This window comes from Centruroides vittatus, unplaced genomic scaffold (assembly GCF_030686945.1).
Source record: "Centruroides vittatus isolate TY-2023 unplaced genomic scaffold, ASM3068694v2 scaffold_1015, whole genome shotgun sequence".
NCBI classification, from domain to species: Eukaryota; Metazoa; Arthropoda; class Arachnida; order Scorpiones; family Buthidae; genus Centruroides; species Centruroides vittatus.
In genome coordinates this window covers 3,312,211-3,332,169 of record NW_027122666.1, presented here as the reverse complement: position 1 = coordinate 3,332,169, position 19,959 = coordinate 3,312,211, and the positions used below count along the sequence as shown (strand labels likewise).

Sequence of the window (19,959 nt, the reverse complement as noted above, 5' to 3'; positions counted from 1 at the left end):
AGCATCTTGGGGCATAATGGGGAATTTATTGTTTCTTTTGACACTGAATGCCTTTACTGTGGATATTTGTGTTCTTTTTCAATGGAAGTTAGGATATGCCACGGGTGGGCAAGCAAGAGTTCAGTGGGAGCTGAAATGTAGTTTTGCAAAATGCATGGGAGCCGCAGTTCTGTACTGTCGTGGTGGATAGTATGGTAAAGCGTGTGATTTTATTATATAATATAAATATAATATAAAACAAATATTGAATTTTTTTAATAAACATATTTTCACAAAATTATAAAAATAAAATTGTAAAAATAATAGTAAAAAACAGAAATTAACACTTTCAGCAAGAGCTGCATGTAACTTGAAAAGAGCCACGTGCGGGCTCTTGGAGCCACATTTGCCCATGTCTGGGATATGCTGTGTAACATCTCATCAATGGACACATTGCTCATGTGTTGGTGAAGAGGAGGAGGACAATGATATTTGCCACATTTGCACATTGTCTTCAAGATGAATAAATTATTGTAGTATAAAAATTTTCATAATAAATTCTAAATATTGTTTTATTGCTATTTCATTGTTTATTCTTTATAATGATGAAAAATAAATTTGAAACATTCCATATCACTTCAATACACCCCATCTTACCCCATCTATGAGAATAAGATGGGGTATTTGATGTGATTTCATAAACTTTGTAAAAAAAACAAGAAAGTTAATAATTTTGAGTTTTTTGTTGATCAAAATTGAATTGTAATGAATTGAAATAAATATCCTTGAGCATTCAATGACAGACAAAGTTTTTCCTAGTTACAAATAGTTAATTATATTTTAATCATCCACTTGTATACTGGTGTAGTAAATAATTCACTCCCAACAACCTTTGAAAAAACCAGTAATAGTTAATTGAAAACGATTGTTTTCAATTAACTATTACTCATATGTGTTACGTATGTCAACTATACTATTAATCATACGTGTTATGTACGTCAACAGTACGTATGATTACATGGCAACACGAGCGCACAATGGTTCTTTTTGAAAGTTTGAATACATTCTGAAAGAGTTTTGAAGTTGTAATGAATCTCAATAGTTATAACCTGATGAAGACCGAGTTAACGGTCGAAAACGTTTGTTTTCAATTAACTATTACTGGTTTTTTCAAAGGTTGTTGGGAGTGAATTAGTTAATTATATTTTGTTATAATGTTATTTTGTTGTAAAAAAAAATGAAAGGTTCTTAACTAATCCATTTTGTCCAATCCTCTCTTACTTTTTCAGATAAGATCTTAATATAAAATATATTATTCTATCATTACATTAATATGGGATATGGACTCATGTATATGTATTGTCTTGTAAGAAATATATTCTTTTCCTAAATATATTGGTCTATCAGTTTATTCACATTTTTTTTATATTATATGAAATAATTTGAAGTTGTTTATAGCAAAAATAATTTTTTCAAAGACTCAAAGCATTACTTTATAAGTTATGTGATTAAAAATAACATTTCAAATTTATTTAGTTTTTACAACTAATAATAAACAGATAATAATATGAGAGAGTAAAATATTCTAGTCTACTTTTTTTTTGTACAAAAAGACTTCAAAAAAACTATTCTTAAAACAACAAAGCACAATTTCCTGATAAAATATTTGTGATTTGAACAAAAGCTAAAATATTTTTGGTTGAAAGCCAACAATGTTTAGAGAACGGTTTGTAAAAATAGAAAAGTAAACATGGTAATGAAAAACCTTATCATATTTTTACAATTGTTATTCCATAAAAAGAATCTATAATATCAAAATTAGTAAATAAGTGGTGATGTAATTTCTAAAAAGAAAATGAACTTATAAGAAAATAGCTATAGTAAAACTTTGTTAATCTAAATTAATTGATGGTAGGTTCAAACCAAACTAAGCTGATGATTCAAAAATGTTTTTGATGAAATAAATCTTATTATGGACTTCTTTGAATTTCCTTTTGATAATTTGTTTTGGTGATGAGTATTTTCCTGTTTTAGGTAAAAATTGGATAAAAAGATATGATCAAATCACATCAGGCTTATTGATAATGGTAAAAATCAATCATTAAATTAGACTTGGTTTAGATGAATGAACCATTATTTGGATGATGATTTAATAGGTTTGAAAAAAGTTTTTCCTATATCAGCATTGGAATAATAAGTTTTGAATTTAAAAAGTTTTACTGTATCATTAAGTATAATTTTAATTAAATGTAACTTATAAATAACAATACTATTTGTTTCCTAGGTTTTGTTCTTTGTAACACACAAAAAACATGTAAAGTTCTAGATCATTGAATTAATCATGATCATAATGTTTTGATAAGTTATTCTAAATAGCTGTATAAAATACAATTGAATTGTACATCAATTTTCATATGATCATTGATGATTGGGAAAGACTGAATTTTATTTAAATTCCAGGTGTTTTGATTTAATATCTGAGATAATTTTAATCATAATCTTATAGAAATAAATAATTTGTGATATCTCTGAAAGATGCAAGTGCATGAGTGATTTTGAAATAAATTTATAATTTTGACATAAATTATCATTGCGAAAAAAATTTCTTTGTATTGTGTAATAGTGACTTCATTCTTTAAAAAAGCAGTTATACATAAAAGTGAAATTAAATCATTAATTTTTAAAAAATGTTTTTGAGGCATATAGTTCATCTTTAATTACTGATATATTTTCTACTGCAAATATATTTTCTCTCTATTTTTTTATTTGTAAAATATTAATTATATTTTTTAAAAATTCATATAATTTTATTTTAAATTATATATTGTTAGTTTTAAGATAGAACATTTTAACCGATGGAATTTAAATGAATAAAATTGTGTGTGAACAAAAGATTACAGATGAACTATTACATAAAAATCTTATGCTGATTTAGTGTAATAAATTATAATTTTAAATCACATACAACACCTTATTTTGCCAAGGAAGACATTTAATAATCACAAATGTTTTTGGCTTGCTCTACAAGACATCTTCAAGTGTTAGGTTAATATTAAAATAACAAGAATATAACGTTCTAACAGAATTTCTAATTAACAAATTTAAATATGAATAAAAGAACACAAAAAAAAAAATTTTTAAAGATGAACATTACACAATACCAAACTTAAATTAATAATAATAGATGAAACGTGAAGAGCAATCTACAAATTTGTAGAAAGATGTATAGAAAGAAGTAATCTTTCTACACATTTTTCATATTTGGCTTCTCATTGTATATTTACATATTGTAATTACATTACATGTTTCATTTTTATTATTAATTTGAGTTTGGCTATTGTGTGATGTTCATTTTTTAAAGTGTTTTTTGTGTTCTTTTATTCAAATATATATTTAAATTTTAAATATATATTTGAATTTATTATATTTGAAATTCCATTAGAATGTTGTATTTTAACAACAGAATGTAATTTAACACTTGAAGATGACTTTTAGAGTAAACTGAAAATGTTTGTGATTATTAAACATTTTCCTTCGCAAAATAAGGTGTATGTGATTTATATTACTACTGAGGGTGTGTGGTTGAGAAATTAAATTTTCAGTGTGAAGTTTTTTAATTAGAAGCTTTAATAAATTATAATGCTGATCAATTATCTGGAATTATTGATTTTGATAGTAGAGCAAGATATAGATTTGATAGTATAACTTGAATAATGAAAAATTGGTAATTATAAAGTACTCTGTATTGCATAGTTTCTTTGTAATGATAAAAACTGTAAAGAAAATCAATTATTTACTACTAATAATAATTATTATAAATACGGTAGACCCTCTATAACATGATAGATACATTCCATGTTGTACGAGTCACTTAAATACATGAGCCAATCACAGCCTGGCATGTGTGCACTTTAGGGGCTATGGCTGTTTGAAAGATTATTTTCATTCCAGAATGTTACTTATAAAGTGAAACACTTGTTAAGCAAAACAATTTCCCATATAAATTAATGTAAAATACGATAATGCGTTCCATTCCAAAAAAAATATTCAAATATTTTATGTATAATGTTTGTCCAAAAAAAAAATATACAATATACATTGTTAAGGAGTGTGAATCATCTTCATCTTTTCTTCTAGCACGGAATGAACCAACCTGGAATGCAAATTTGATTTGTAGAAAACAGAAAAAATCACAGATAATATGCCAAATGATATGCTAAATTCTTGGGCTATGTACAGGCTATAATTAATATTAGAAATTAAAATTAATTAATTAAAGAAATTTTTTCTTCGATTTAGATTAGAAATTAATTAATTTGACTAGAGGTAGGCAGTTATGCTGCCATCTTGTATTAAATTTAATAATTATAAATAATTAATTTTTAATTTAGACATTTATGGAGTTTAAGTTGGAATTAGACATTAAATTTAGAGTTTGGCATATTGTTTGGCGTGTTTATTATATAACTGGCTTTGGTTGTCGATGTTTATATGTAATATGTGTGAACACAAGTTCGGAAAAATGTGTGATCACAAGCGACACTAAGATGCTAATGGAATGAATGCTAAACACATGCATGATGCCCACAATCCAGGACTTTCCCTCTCCTTGTCACTCATTATGCAAAACATTGCTTGTTAAGCAAGTCACATTTTTACAATTTGTTTTGCTCATTATGCAAATTACTCGTTATGCAAGGTGCTCATTAAGCCAGGTTCCACTGTAATAATCTAAAGAGCCCATTATTTAGAAAGTGTTATTGCTCTTCTAACTAACGTACATACAATTTATCTTTGTTTTATCAATGTGAAATTAAGAAATGACTTTGTTCAGGACTGCAGAAACAACAACATGTCAATTATCAAAACAATATTAAGGTGTTTATTACTAAAGAAAGACAGCAAGGAAATCTTTTAAAAGACAATAGTGTTTATTCAGAATATAATGTATAAAGAAATTTTATAAAGAAAGATTTTAATGTTTAATATAAAGACTTAAATCTGTTTATGTAAGTGGATTTTCTGTAACTTCTAGGCCTACTATTTTTGTCCACTCCAGGTAAAACTTTTGTTTTGTCGCTCTTTATGTTACAACAGATTCTATAACTACTTAAATTGTAAAAATATTAGCAACTCTTCTTGAATTTCTTGAAATATTTACTCTTCTCAATTCTTCAATCTCTATTTTCTCATAAAAATTATTCCATCGTGCTTGACAGGGAAATTTCTAGTTTTGTTATAATATTAGTACACAAAAAAAATAATGTAGAATGTCTTATGCTGAATATTAAGTGTAGGATTTATAAAATAAAACCTAAACAAATTTACCTGGGAACATGTCACAAATGTAGATTGTATATTGAAATATAATCTAAAAGCCATTTAAAAAATACAAGTTAAGATTAAAAAGAAGATTAAACTATGATAAAGTAAATATTAATTAACTAAAATTAGTTCTTTTTTTATCTATGTAAATTATTATGGAGTTTAAAAAATGTTTTCTTTTGAAAAATAAAACTGGTGATATAAAATGATGTAAAATTATTGTATAAATTATTTAATTTAATACTGGAAAATAATTATATAAATAAAATGAAAATAAAAGGAATAAAAATTAAAAGTATTTAAAAAATTTTTTAAAAACACAAACAGTATAACAATCATTAGGACAAGAAACTTCTAGCATAGTACTGTAATCTTCAATTCATAACTATATATATTACTTATTTAGCCAGTTTATTTTTAATTAGTTTTGCTCTTTTGTTACTTTTTAATGCTAATGTGTATTGAACTTTTCATATATATTGTCTAAATTTTATTTTTTTTAATGAGTTTTGAAGTATTTCAACATTTAATTAAGTCTGTTGCTGTTGCTGAAGTTGAGTGCTTTGAATTATCAAAGTTTAATGTAAATTAAACTCTGCCTATTTTATTTCTTACAATATTTTATATGTCTTTGTATGAACAAATTATAATCTTAAACATTTTAATATGTATGATTTTGAACATTAAATATTTGTGATTGTTTTCATTTATCATCAGTGGTAGCTCTTGGACATAAAGACTTTCTATTATTCAGTTAATACTGTAATAAAAAATCAGGATTTTAACACAATAAAATAATAAACTCAACTATTTTTGCATAGTTTATTTATTTGTTTTTATAGCATTAGGTATTCATCATCAAAGTTATGACGAATGTAGTGACAGATTTAAAGTATGTAATTGTACTAAGTCCTAGCATCTAAAATTGAAAGCTATGCATTAAATATCTGCAATAAAATGAGTAAAAACAGTATACAAACAAATTATTTAACATATGTTTGCAAATCATGAAATAAAATGAAGGAAAGTAAACATAATAATTATGAATTACTAAATAATTAAGAATTATAAACCACAAAGATTATAAAATATGTAGTGATTTGCCAACTCCCAAATGCAGTGAAGAATACACTGGGAATTGGGAGGCCTAATGGAGCCATCCCCAATGCTCCATAAACTGATATATTTCACCAGAGTGCCAAATGGAAGAAACTAGCAGTAACATTGTGGATTCCTGTATTTGATATCTTTTTGTGCTATTTATCTGGAGCTGGCTCCAACTATGATAGAATGATGATATATATATATATATATATAAAAATATATATATATATAATATATATAAAATAATATATAATATATATATTTTTTTTTCATAGAAAATGATCTTTATTTTTATAACAATAATTTATTATCAAAACAAATAATTTGTTAAGACACTTTTTGTCAGTGAATAATTAGCTTTATTCGATGAAATTATTGATGAAGTTCAGCTCTTCTGGTTCATGACTAATCACCCTGTTTATTATGTATTTATATTTATATTTATATGAATAAAACTAATTTATATTGCATTCCAATAGGATAATATAGTATATAGCTTTGGATTGACTAAATATGCTCATACATTAATTTTAAGTACAAAATAAATAGTTAATTTTTTAAATTTATTATGTTGAATTACTATAAATTTAATATAAATTGTTATTCTTGCAGAACATTACATGTAGTATTATTATTGGGTTGAGTAATAAATCTTTGCACTTTTTATGTTCATTTTAAACATATTTAACTTACAAACAATTAATCAGTTACATATGATCCATTTTATTATATCACTAGTTGCCATCTTTCTACCAATTTCTCAATTCCTCTTCTGAAAAAGTTCTCAGATATTGAGGCAATATATTCCACAATAGCATTTTTGACTTCATCAGTTTGACCAAACTTTTTTCTATCTAAATAATTCTGTAAAGATCTAAACAAATAATAGTCCGAGGGTGCCAAATCTGGAGAATATGGTGAATGAGGTAAAACTTCTTACTGAAATTCACTTATTTTTTCTAGGTTACTTTGGCAATGTGTGGTCTTGTGTTGTCATGATGTAGTGTAATGCCTTTGCGGTTTATTAGCGCCAGTCTTTTGTCTTTTAATGCTTTGCTTAAATGATCTAATTGTTCACAATATGTGTTGGCATTTATGATTTGGTTCACATCTAGTAGTTCATAATACACTATTCTTTTCACATCCCACCATATGCAGAACATTACTTTTTTGGGTGCAGTCCACTTTTTGGTGTGGGTGTTGAGGGCTCTTTTGGATTTAGCCATAACCATTTCATTGAATATTAGTGTATAATATCCATTTTTCATCTGCAGTAATTACTTGATCTAAAAATGGATCTTTTTTTGACAATTGAATAATAATCCTGCAATACTTATTCATTGTGCAAGATCAGTTTCTGTTAACTCACATGGAACCCACACACCTAACTTAGGAACTTTTCCAAGCCTTTTAAGATGGTTTCATACACTTTTTTGACTTAATTTTATAGCCAATTCTCTTGTGGTAGTTCTTGGATTGACTTTAACCAGAGATCATTACTATTGACCATGATCGACCAACCAGAGCACTCATCATCTTTCAAGCTAAAATCTCCCTTCTGAAACTTAGCAAACCAAAACTGAGCTTTTGTGTCCCTTAAAGTGTTGATGCCATAAACTTTGCAAATTTTTGATATTGTCTTAGTTGCATTTAAATCTTTTTGGAAACAAAAAAGCAAAATTTTTCTCAGATGGATGTCATCTGCTTCCATTTCAGAGAATTAAAATATTCACAAAATAAAAACTATTCAAACAGACTGGTAATTTGTCCCTACATTTAAACTCCAAAAGTCAAACTTCTCTGTGTAAATTGACTGCTATTGTAAAAATGTTTAATTGAGCAATAAAAAAATTGATGACTTATCACTCAAACCAATAATATAATTTATTAATGAAGTTAAAACATTAATAAATTTACATTGATTTCATGTATTGTAATTCAATTATTGTGACTGAAAATTATAAAATGATGCATTGTTAGTAATTAAATTTTAATATTAGATAAAATTTGTTTTAGTTGAATTAATCAAAAAGTTTTGTAATGTTAAATTGTTTTTTGTAAAACATTACATTTATAAAAACTTCATCTTGACTAAAATTTAAGTAAATAAATTATACTTTTTATTTTAAAAGTTAATATTTTTGAATGATCTACTAATTAATCAATCATATTACTACTTTTAAATAGTAATAAGTAAGTAAATTGAATTTTATTAGAATTTTAATTGCTAGTCTGTTTTTATGTCAACATTTTTAGTAAGTCTTATTGTGTAGAAATATATTAATTTAAACTACACAATAAGACAATTTAAACACTGCACAAAAAAATTGGATGTTTAATAAAATAAAATCAATGATAAAAACACCAAAAGCCCAGCAAGATATAATTATTTAATAAGTAATTGAACATTGTCTGTTGTTTTAATTGTCATCATTAGGTTAATACATTCTAGAAGGGAACACAAAATAGAACGTATATTTTGGTACACTCGTACTTCTTCATTTTCGAACTATATGTTTTATTTTGTGTTCTTTTTTGGAATGTATACAGATAAAAAATCCCTAACCTTCAAATTCTCCCAGCAAAGTGATGAAAGTCCAGAAAAAATAAAATGCTTTCGGTCTATGTCCAAAACCTGCTTCAGGTTACAATTTTCCAGAAATAGAATACCATAGGCTTTGATGTTTGAAAATAAAATATGCAGAAGAACTCCAGGAAAATTCAAATTTAAAACCAAAGATTGACCAATTGGATGTGCCCAAACAGATGTTGTAATGTGATTTTATAACGATTTATCAAATGGGCCTGCCATGCTTATGAAATCTGCTTTTCTTCCTTAAAGTTTATACATTGTCATTGCATGTCTGCTTTAAAAATTTCAAGAAGGAACTTTAAGGAAGAAAAGCAGATTTCATAAGTATGGCAGGCCCATTTGATAGGTTGTTACAAAATCACATTACAACATCTATGTTTGGGCACATCCTATTGGTCAATCTTTGGTTTTAAATTTGAATTTTCCTGGAGTTCTGCATATTTTATTTTCAAACATCAAAGCCTATGGTATTCTATTTCTGGAAAATTGTAACCTGAAGCAGGTTTTGGACATAGACCGAAAGCATTTGTTTTTCTGGACTTTCATCACTCTGCTGGGAGAATTTCAAGGTTAGAGAGTTTTTATCTCTGTAGAATGTATTAACTTAATAACTGTTAAAAACAGCAAAAATGTTTGTTTACTCATTAAATAATCTTTGCTGGTTTTTTGTCATTGATTTTAATATTAACTTTACTAATAATAGTTTGGTATTTTAATTTTGTATTTGCTTTTAAATAATATATTTATAATTTTTCAAAATGTACAGTTTGTTTATTAAAAATTTATTTTATTGTTTCTAGTAAATTTGCTCTTATCATCAGAAAAAGTTTAAAATGTCTGAAACTGCTTTAAAGTTTGGTCCTGAATGGTTAGTCTGTCTTATGTTTTATATTTATTAATATAGTCAGTTTTATTTAAGAATATAATTCTATATTAATTACATGTTTTATTAATATAAAAGTATTCAAAATTATCTTACATGTTATATCTGTTTCTTATTATTTAATAATTACAATGATTAATATGTGAATTAGAACAAATTTTGTATTTTTGTTTAAATATAATTTTATTTAAAATATATAGTGAAATTGTTAATAGCTTAAATTTGGAAATTTACTAATAAAACAGTTAAAATGTTCAAAAATTTAAATATAATGAAATTGTATGTTATTTGAATTTATATGCATAAAAAGATGTGTTAAAGAAGAATTAAAAGTTTTTTCCTGTATAGAAAATAAGTTCTTGATTTTAGAAACAATTTTTGCTGCATTTACCTTATTGACAGCTCAGTTAAATTTTATGTATTAAGGGATAATAGAAATTAGCATTTGACATAAGCTAACATTAATTTAATTAATGGATAATTATTTCTTTAATTAAAATGCAATATATTAATATTAATACCACACCAGAGTAAATCAATAGAAGTAAAAAGAAAAAACTTTTTCTCTTTTTGGTGTTAGAAGAGAAATGAAATAAAGACAATATTAAATTTAGAAAGCAAATATGATTACATGTGCTTTTGATGATAATATATAACCATTTTCTTCAAGTAAAAACAGAAAAAAGAATTGTTTTCTTTATGTAATATTGTCTTTATTTGACCTCTTTTAACACTAAAATGATAGTGTTTTTTTTTTTTTTTTTTTTTTTTACTTTTACTGATGTCTTTAATGCTTTTCACTTTCAAAAAGTATCTAATAATGTAATTACTAATAAATATTTTTTTTATACTTTTGAGAGAGAAATTTTTGGTAAGATTGTGTCGAAATGATTAATTATTATATAAAATAATATTTGCAGTGTATATTTCATGTGTTTATATATAAAAGGGCGTTGATAGTTTTTCTAACCTAAGGATATGTGTAATATTGATCCACAGTGGTGTGATGTATGTGGACTTGGAAGAAGTCAGAGGAAAATATCTTTGAAAATGGATTAATAGAAAGGTTATAGTAGTAAAACTTGTGGGATTTTAAAGAAATTGATTTTTTAATATTTAATCATAAATACATAACAGTAATGCTTTAGAATAAGTATTATAATTTATTTTTTTTAATGATATTAAATATATATATATATATATATATATATTATATATATACTTTTACTAAAAGTTTTAAATGCAATAAAATCAATTTGAATATACACGTTTGAAATTAAAAGTTTTGAAACTTTTAAATTTAATAGATACAAAAAGGTGGAATTAGAGAAATAAGATAATTGAAGGAATAAATAATTTAATTATAATTTTTTTTTTTTACTATGAGCCTTTACAATTTAGAATTTAAGAACATTTTTTGGTTTTGAAAAATTACACAAATGAAAATGCTCAAATGGACAAGAAATTGAAATTTGGTTTTAATATATATTTTGAAGTACAGTAGAGCATCGTTTATCCGAATCAATTGGGGACTGGGGTTGTTCGGATAACTGATTATGTACGAAAAATATATTAACCTATTCGATGTTGAAATTTTTCTCCATTACGTGTCGCTTTGTGTTGAATTTTTCTCTGTTGCATGTCACTTCGTGTTGAATTTTCGTCAATTTTAAGCTTAATGAAAATTTTTATAATAATAATTGAGGCTATTGTATCATTAAAAATTATTTCTTTATTTTGTACAAACAAAATAAATATATTGAAAAATATAAAAACAAAAAAATTATACTTTAGAAGTTGATCTAGTATCAAAAACATTCGATTCAGCATGATACCGACTGGAAAGCTTTCGGTTAACCGGTTTTTGGATAAACGACGCTCTACTGTATTTGTTATCTTGTTAAAATAGAACAAACAATTCAAAGCAAGAAGTAATTAGGGACGACAGATCTAAAAAAAGAATGAAGGTGTTTTAAACTTAAAGTAATTAAAAATTTTAAGCATATTTTAAACTTTATATTATTTAATTCTTTAGTCTCTACTATAATAAAGTTCCCAAAAGACTGGAGATAACTGCTACAAATTAATATTCTCTTGTTCATAAATAACAAAATAATTGTCTATTAAATTAAACAAATTTAAATATCTACATATAATAATCTGTACATGATATTACAAAACTAAGAAATTAGATTAGTATAGAACTATTGTTGAATAAATCAAGAGATAAATTGTTTAAAATCTTTTGACTATTTATATCAATCAGTAAAAGGATGTACTAATAATTGACTTGTTTCTTCCTCTGTTTAGAGACCTAAAATAAATATTGGATACATAATAGAAATCAAATGTATCTATAAATAAATTTTTGTGGAATTTTATAAGAATTGCATAATATTTATCAGTAGGCATATTTGTTTTAAAATATAACATTTAATACAATCCATATATGCTTAGAATTTTTTCCTTTAAAAAAATTAGGAAGTAAGATGTTAGTAAAATTATATAGTTTAGTTTTTGAGTTTTGGATAACAAAATATATATCAATAAATTTCAAAATTAAAATGAATATAAGCAGAAGATTGACTACTATTGATCAAATCTTAGGAATATTTGAAGAAATTGATTTAAATTTATGAATAGAAATTACCAAAAAAAATTCTCAAAAAGTTTAAATATCTACTTACTAATTGGTTGCAAGCATAGTGATTTGTTAATTAAAGAAATATTTTGGCTTTTAAATTTTAAAATAAAGAATTTTTATAAAGATTTTTAAACATGAATTTTATTTTTAAGTATTTATTTAAAAATAATCAAATTTAGGCAATGCTCCAAATATCAGAAGAGAGTGAAAATTTATTGAACTTTAAAATTGAACTACTAAATTATTAAAATTTTTATTAAAAAGAAGTGATTGTTTTCAACCTTGGAAGGTGTACTACAAAAGAAGACAAAATATACACATGCTATTTTCCTGTATATAAATTTTATTAACTTTATATCATAATATGTAATTGTAAACAGTTACTATTTTTATATATGTAAATAAATGAAGTTTTGATAAATAATTGTCAATTATCATTTATAGTTCATAACTTCTTGATTATAATAAACATAAATTTAGCTATAATAAAGTTTATTTATTGTCAGTAATATGTTAACTTTTATATTGTGTAAATTAATTGATATTACAGAAATATTATAATCTATTTATATCTAATCATCATTCTTACTGGATCATCATGACAATACTTATATCAATAGTTAGTCAAAATTTGCTTACTCTTGTAACTATCATAATTTTCTGCTTATATCCATACTTTGTGTTAGGCTACTACGTATCATCTGCAAAAATTTTCAATGATATCAAAAAATCACCTCTAAAGTCATTTTATGTTTTGCTACACTAAAAAGTCTTCTTGATATTATAAAATGTGAAAGGGTGTTGAGTTGATTTCAAAAGAAAAAGTGCAAGACATCCATTTATGTACATTTATGTGAATTGGAATAAAGTATAAACTTGTTATAACATAATAATAAACAATACTTTTAGCCCGAAATGCATACTTAACTAAATTTCAATATGATTATTAAAGAACAACTTTTTTATTAAAGATCTAGTCCTTCTTTCTGTTGGCCTTGGTGTGATAAGCCCTCCAATTGTTAAGTCCTATTTATTTAGGTTATCTAACTCTATCCAATTGTTATAACATACCTCATGGGGGAACAGGAATTATTACATTGTGAGTATGAATATCTTATATAAAAAAAAATCATCATTTTAAAACAATGGCACTTTAATTTTTGTTACCATAATACACTGTACCATATGCCTAGGCTTTACCATAATATTTTTTTCTCAAACCGGGACAATTTTGAGAAAATACTCACAACAGAAAGTAAAGTCTAGGATAAGTATTTATGATTGAAAAGGCTAAATAAAGGTGTTAACAAAAACGAGTTAAAAGCAATTTTTAATAACTCAACTAAACGGATCTTATTATTAAGAAGTTATTAATATTTATCACTAGTGCGAGGGTCTGAATCCCCCTTTTCCTTTTTGAATAGTATTGTTCTTTTTATTAACTTTTTAATTTTATGGAAGAATTTGAAGTAGGAATTTTAAAGAGGCCTTCCAAGGTTAACGACCGCAACGATCTTTGCAAAATAGTTGTTAAAAAAATATATATCAACAAGGAGATAATCGTTTGTATTACAGTAACTCGATAGACGATAGATTTGACAAGACGGGATAAGCGATGTTTTCATTCCCTCTTTGTTGCACGTGACAAGTGGCCGCAGCAATAAATCACATAGATCGTCATCAAACCCGACATTGGACATAAACAATATCAAAGTTGTAGACAAAATTGCAATAGTTATTGTCAGCTACACGCTAATTGATGGGTGAGAACTGTCATGTCTATAGAAATTTATATTTTAAGTTCACCTCTGCAAAGCACTTAAGTCTGTAATTTAAACAAACATCTCAATTCCCGGCATCCATACTAGCCAGATCCAGTCATGAACACAACAACAGGTGTGTGTATAAATCCTGACTATATGACAGTTCACACCCCTTTGAATTTGGTATAAAAAGGGCTCACACCCCTTTTAAAGCGGGTGACGTGAAGGATACTAGACCAGGACTAAATAACTTCCTTCCTCCGTGCCTTCGACTCTAGTTGACGCCGACAACAGATAGCGAGGTAATTCTTGACTTATTATATAGAAATCTCTCTCTCCTGCAGTTAATCGAGGTTTAGTTAAGAATAGATAGAGAAAAGGGTTTAAAAGCCTCTCTCCGAATGTGAGTACGAGCGCCAAACCCCCACTAACCGCCTCATTAACGATTCCGTGAAGGATTATTGTCATGTCTAATACTATTACCATTATTATTACCATTATTGTCATTATTAATAATATATGTATCTTTTATATAATATCCTTATTAAATATGTTTAGAGTCTTAAATACGTGTGATTACTCTAACACGGCCAACACCTTATCGACTTATCCACGACCTCCCACTCGATTTTTACCCTCCTAAACTGCCATCCATTGACCACGTGAGCGGGACTCACCTCCCTGTTGTTGGATAACAGGTTAAGCCTTGTCGCTTAACCCCCGATTCTCACACTAGTGTAAACTTTCTTTAAAAATTCTTTGTCACTTAAACCGGTACATTTAAAATATGACAATATATTTGAGAAAGTTCCTATTGCTTGACGTATGTTTTGCACATTTCAAGTGATTTTTAATATTTGAACACCCACCATGAGTTACTGAAAATTCTAAACAGCATCATTCATATTTCACTTTGTCAATATGATCACAGACTTTTTTCAATCATCAGTAAACACATGGTTTCTTTTTGGCATTTTGGAGATTAAATTAATTTAATGTACCGGTACGGTACAAAATAATTGCAAATGCCAACTAGCAATTTGAACCCGACTAAGGTAGGACATGTGCAACAGTGACGTGGCCAGAATAAATTTCAGTCTTGCCAACTCAAAATATCTAAAAAAAATGAAATAAAAATGTCTGAATCTCATAGGCCACATGCTATAAATTATGGAGGAAAACATCTAGACAACATTAAAAGTACTTAGATGTAGATACAAAATTTTTAGATTGGCAACAGTGAGTGTAACAGAGGTGATTATTTAGTTGCCAAATCACCATTTTACTCGAGACTGCATTATTTTTACTTCTTGTATATTCAGAACTTTTAAAATTTTACCAAATAACCGGGACAAAATGACAAACTGGATGGTACGCTGGGACAACATTGTCAAACTGGGACTATCCTGGTCAAAACGGGATGTCTGGTTATGCCAATTAAAATAATAGACACATTTCTTATATTCTTAAAGTAATATAAAATAAGTAATTAATGTAATTCCCACTGGTTAATCAACCATTAACCGGTGTGAATTACAATTAACTCTTTTAGGGAGGAGATGTGTCTTTCAATGGCATGGCAGGCTTTACTTGACAATGATATTTAATATTCAATTTTATTTAAAGATGACAAAGAGAACACATGCGCATAAGTTCTTGTTATTTGAAATCTTCTCTTATCATTTGATTTTATGTTCAAATTTTAAGATCCAGCTTGTTTTGAATTGAGAATAAAACCTGAAGAAAAGCCCAGAAGGGGTTACAAAAATGTTCGTTATTCAAGAGTTAATCGTAATTCACACAAGTTAATGGTTGATGCGAGTCTTATTTTATATTCATCCTGGTGTGTTGTGCAGTTATGTCTTAAAGTAATTTTACAATTTTTTATAGAAGTTAGAATCTTTCTATTCCCAGCTAGCACTTTTGACGTAGATATGAACGTCATCCTCAGGCAGTAATTAAAAACAAACAGATTTCAGACGGGTTTAAATTTAAATGATAACAGCATTAGCCATTTGGAACATAACATAACATTAAGAACATTTGGAACATAACTTAAAAGATTAATTTGAAATGCGTAACAATAACATGCATACGCCTTAATTGGCAGTGAAGGTGGGGAGTAGATGCAGAACTAATGTTGGTGTTTTTTTAAATGTTTGTACAAACTAATCTAAAGTTTGGGCAATTCGACGATGAGAGTTGCAAGGAGACAGTAGCGTAGTGAGGAGGGCCTCCCAAATGTATACCAGGCTTCCCTTTCTCACAACATCTCAGTATTGCCACCCGGTTCCAAAGCAGTGTGTGGTGGTTCTGCACCACCAACTTGGATAGTTAGGTATCACAATTCTCCACTGTGACAGAACGTTGGTGCTCAGATAGGTGGTTGGCCAGCATTCTGGTAGTCGCTCCTTAACGCCTTTGGTGTGAATTTTCGCTTGAGTTAGAACAATTGTAGGCATGACATTCACAGTATGTATGTAAATTACAGTTAAAATCTTACCCTATAACAGAAAAAGTATGTTTTTTTTTTTTTTTGTATTAACACACAAAGGACTCATATTTTTTCAGACCTTATCAAGTATTCTTTTATTCACACGAAGAAGAAAGAAAAAGATTTGTTCACACTTATGATTGCCTTATACAGTTTAGCTCACCACCAGTGTTCCTTCTCTTCAGGGTAGCTTTCCTCTTCCAGTCAGAGCCACCATGCAAAAGGATTTTGGATATTTTTTAGTTTTTAAATTAGCAGAATAATTGTTTGAATATGATCTGAAAACTGCAGCTTGATGTGAATCCTGCTTACTCTCTTGATTGAATGGCATCAAGGGATTAGTCAATTGGTTACAAAATTTTCTTAAAACACTATGTTGGAATAGTAGGCAGAAGTCAGTAATTATTTTATTTCATCTCTGTCATGCTTTTTGAATAATAATTATTATTATAAATATTTTGATAAATAATACAGTAGAATTCACTTTCATTATCTGGCTGCCCCATTGTGGGCTTGGCTGAACCCATAATGGGCTTGCTAAAAGAGGTCCTCTTACTGCCCACAGGGTGGAAAGAGTTTAAAAAAAAAAAAAGCAGAATTCACTTACTGTAATCGTTTTTTGTATTCAATCATTTAATGTTGCCTGAATCACTTATAATACTTCATTTAACCAAATCTCTGACTACAATATAGTTATCACTTTTAGATAGATAGATAGATAGATATTTTTAAGCTGTTGTGCAAAAAGACAGCTGAAAAATCAACTTCAGCATTTAGCCTATAACACTCAATTATTGTCAGTCTTAACTAGTGTTGTAAATGTTAAATGTTTATTTTTTCATTGCTATTTACTCACAATATAGCGGTATAATTTACTGACATTTCTTAGTTTATTATATGTTATCTGTTAAAGATAATACTGTAAGAAATAGTAGACAAAATTAGAAAATTATTATTAATTACTAATTTATTTAGGTGTGATTTGCGACTCTATAATTACTAATTTGTGCCCATTTGCTAGACACTTATGCAACTATTTATAATTAATAGAAAAAAAATGTGTTAAAATTGTATTGACACTATTCTTCCATTGTATTGATTGTACAGTATCAAAAGATTGCTTCATACAATTTGCTTATGGTACAAACACAACTTTTTATACCTTCTATGTGTTTTTATTAGAATTTTCTATTTTTGTTTTACCTTGATAATCTTTTCTCAAAGCTGGACAGTTGAAAATTGCTTCTAATTTTTATTTTGTTACTTTTGCTCCATAAGAAATTTTATAATAAAAAATAATTCTAATTATTTTTGAATGTGTAAGGATTAAGCTAACTATTTATCATTTGAATAGTGAAAAGATTCTTCTGTACTTATATATCTTTGTTTAAAATGGTCAAAGTTTTATACATGTTGAAATATTTTTTAATTCAATAAATATTATTTTAATACAGTAAATAATGTAAGTAAAAGTTAAACATTGAATCAGTATTCTTGTGAAATGGATTAATTGCATTAATATTTGAAGTTTATAAGGAAAATTTTTTGACATGAGTTGGAAATGTATTAAAATCAGTTTCACTCAAAAAATATAATTAACATGACTTCTAATTTCAATAACATTAAGTGACTTCTAAGATTAATATGTGGTTTTTGTTTTTATTTGATGATCATTTTCTATTCAATAGAATGAAATTTTAATTCAAAAAGTTACTTAGTTACTTTGCTTTATCTTGTGTGTTGACGTTAATTACTAAAAATGTTTACCAGAATTATAAAATTGTTTATTGATATTAATTTAATATAAATTCTTTACACAGTTTTAAAATAAGCAACAACAATATAACATGACATTAAAAATTGTTTACAGGTTGCGCAATTTGTCTCATGGTAATAGTGTTATGTCACCACCATCATCTCCAGCATGTACTAAATACAAACTGGCAGAACATCGTTATGGGAGAGAAGAAATGTTAGCTCTGTTTAATAAAGATGCCAAAATGCCAGATTTATCAGAATTTCCATTTTTAGCTGTGGAGAAGTGTCAATTACCTTTAGCTTATGTTCCAATGACTGAAGAAGAGCAGGTTAGTTGAAAATATTAGTTTATAATAATGATTATATTTAGGCATGAGTAAATATTGCCATAATATACAATTTAAATACATATTTAACAAAATTTTTTATAATAAAATTTGATTTATTTTATAGCGGCCTTGGTCAAGATGTGTAAACAGTGATATAGTGTTACGTTTAACTGGAAAAGGTGGTGGTGGTGGAAATGCTGGTATTTCAAGAGGGGGTGGTCGTGGAGGATCTGTAGATAGAGGAAGAGGTAGAGGTAAGTGAAATTAAGAAATTAATAAAATTTATTAAATATAATATGAAATTTCTCATTTTCTTGTAATGAATGTTTGCTTTGGATATTTGAAGCAAAGATTATGAAACCTTAATCATTTTTATTTGGTACAAGACAAATTGTTTTGAATATTTGAAATTAATTATCAATATAAACATCATCATTTATTTTTTAGATTTTATCAATTACAAATTTTTATAAACTTGTTTTTTACTCTAAAATAGTAACCATATACTTAATATATCATATTTCCTCATTTCTAAGATAAAACTTTTTATCCTATTTTACTTATCTGAAATAGAGATGCATCTTACATTTACAATTCAAAATGACAATTAACAGTGATTCAAGTACACCACATGCATCAGTAATAGACATCCTCAGTTGTACTGCTTAATGATCGATCACATCAGTTGAAATTAATGTTGCTGTTAAGGAGCATTAAACTTAAATTTATTTTTAATGTTTAAAATGCTTATTTCAAGATGACATTATTATACAATATTAAAAGTTATTATATATGCGGAAGAACATGGAAATAGAGTGCCAGATTCACCTGTTTCATGGCATGTGTATTGTTTTCTTTCTAATTTATTACTACTTAGCACATTGAGTGCCATGTGACATCCTATAATCAATACTGAGAAGGTTACAGTTATATTTTTAACCTTTTTCATTCAAGTTGGTCAATCTCTCTTTTGTACAACTCTCATACACTTATACAAGTTGTATCTTTGGTCTCTTTAGAGTTGTATAACTGAGAGGTCACTGTAGTTAATAAAATTTGTTAAAAAATCATGTTAATTAATGGCTAA

General features: G+C 26.7%; 1 protein-coding gene across 2 annotated transcripts in view; it reads left to right on the top strand.

Annotated features, from left to right (window-relative positions):
- Positions 1-19,959, top strand: part of Gyf (GIGYF family protein Gyf) — a 78,663-nt gene that overhangs the window by 11,363 nt on the left and 47,341 nt on the right. Inside the window, exons 2-4 of one of the 2 annotated variants that reach the window (XM_067283883.1) lie at positions 9,802-9,869; positions 18,656-18,872; positions 18,997-19,126. In XM_067283883.1, the coding sequence (XP_067139984.1) occupies positions 9,835-9,869; positions 18,656-18,872; positions 18,997-19,126 (382 nt within the window). In that variant the 5' untranslated portion in view covers positions 9,802-9,834. Of the gene's footprint in view, positions 1-9,799; positions 9,870-18,655; positions 18,873-18,996; positions 19,127-19,959 lie in introns of both variants that reach the window. The other variant, XM_067283884.1, reaches the window with a different exon arrangement.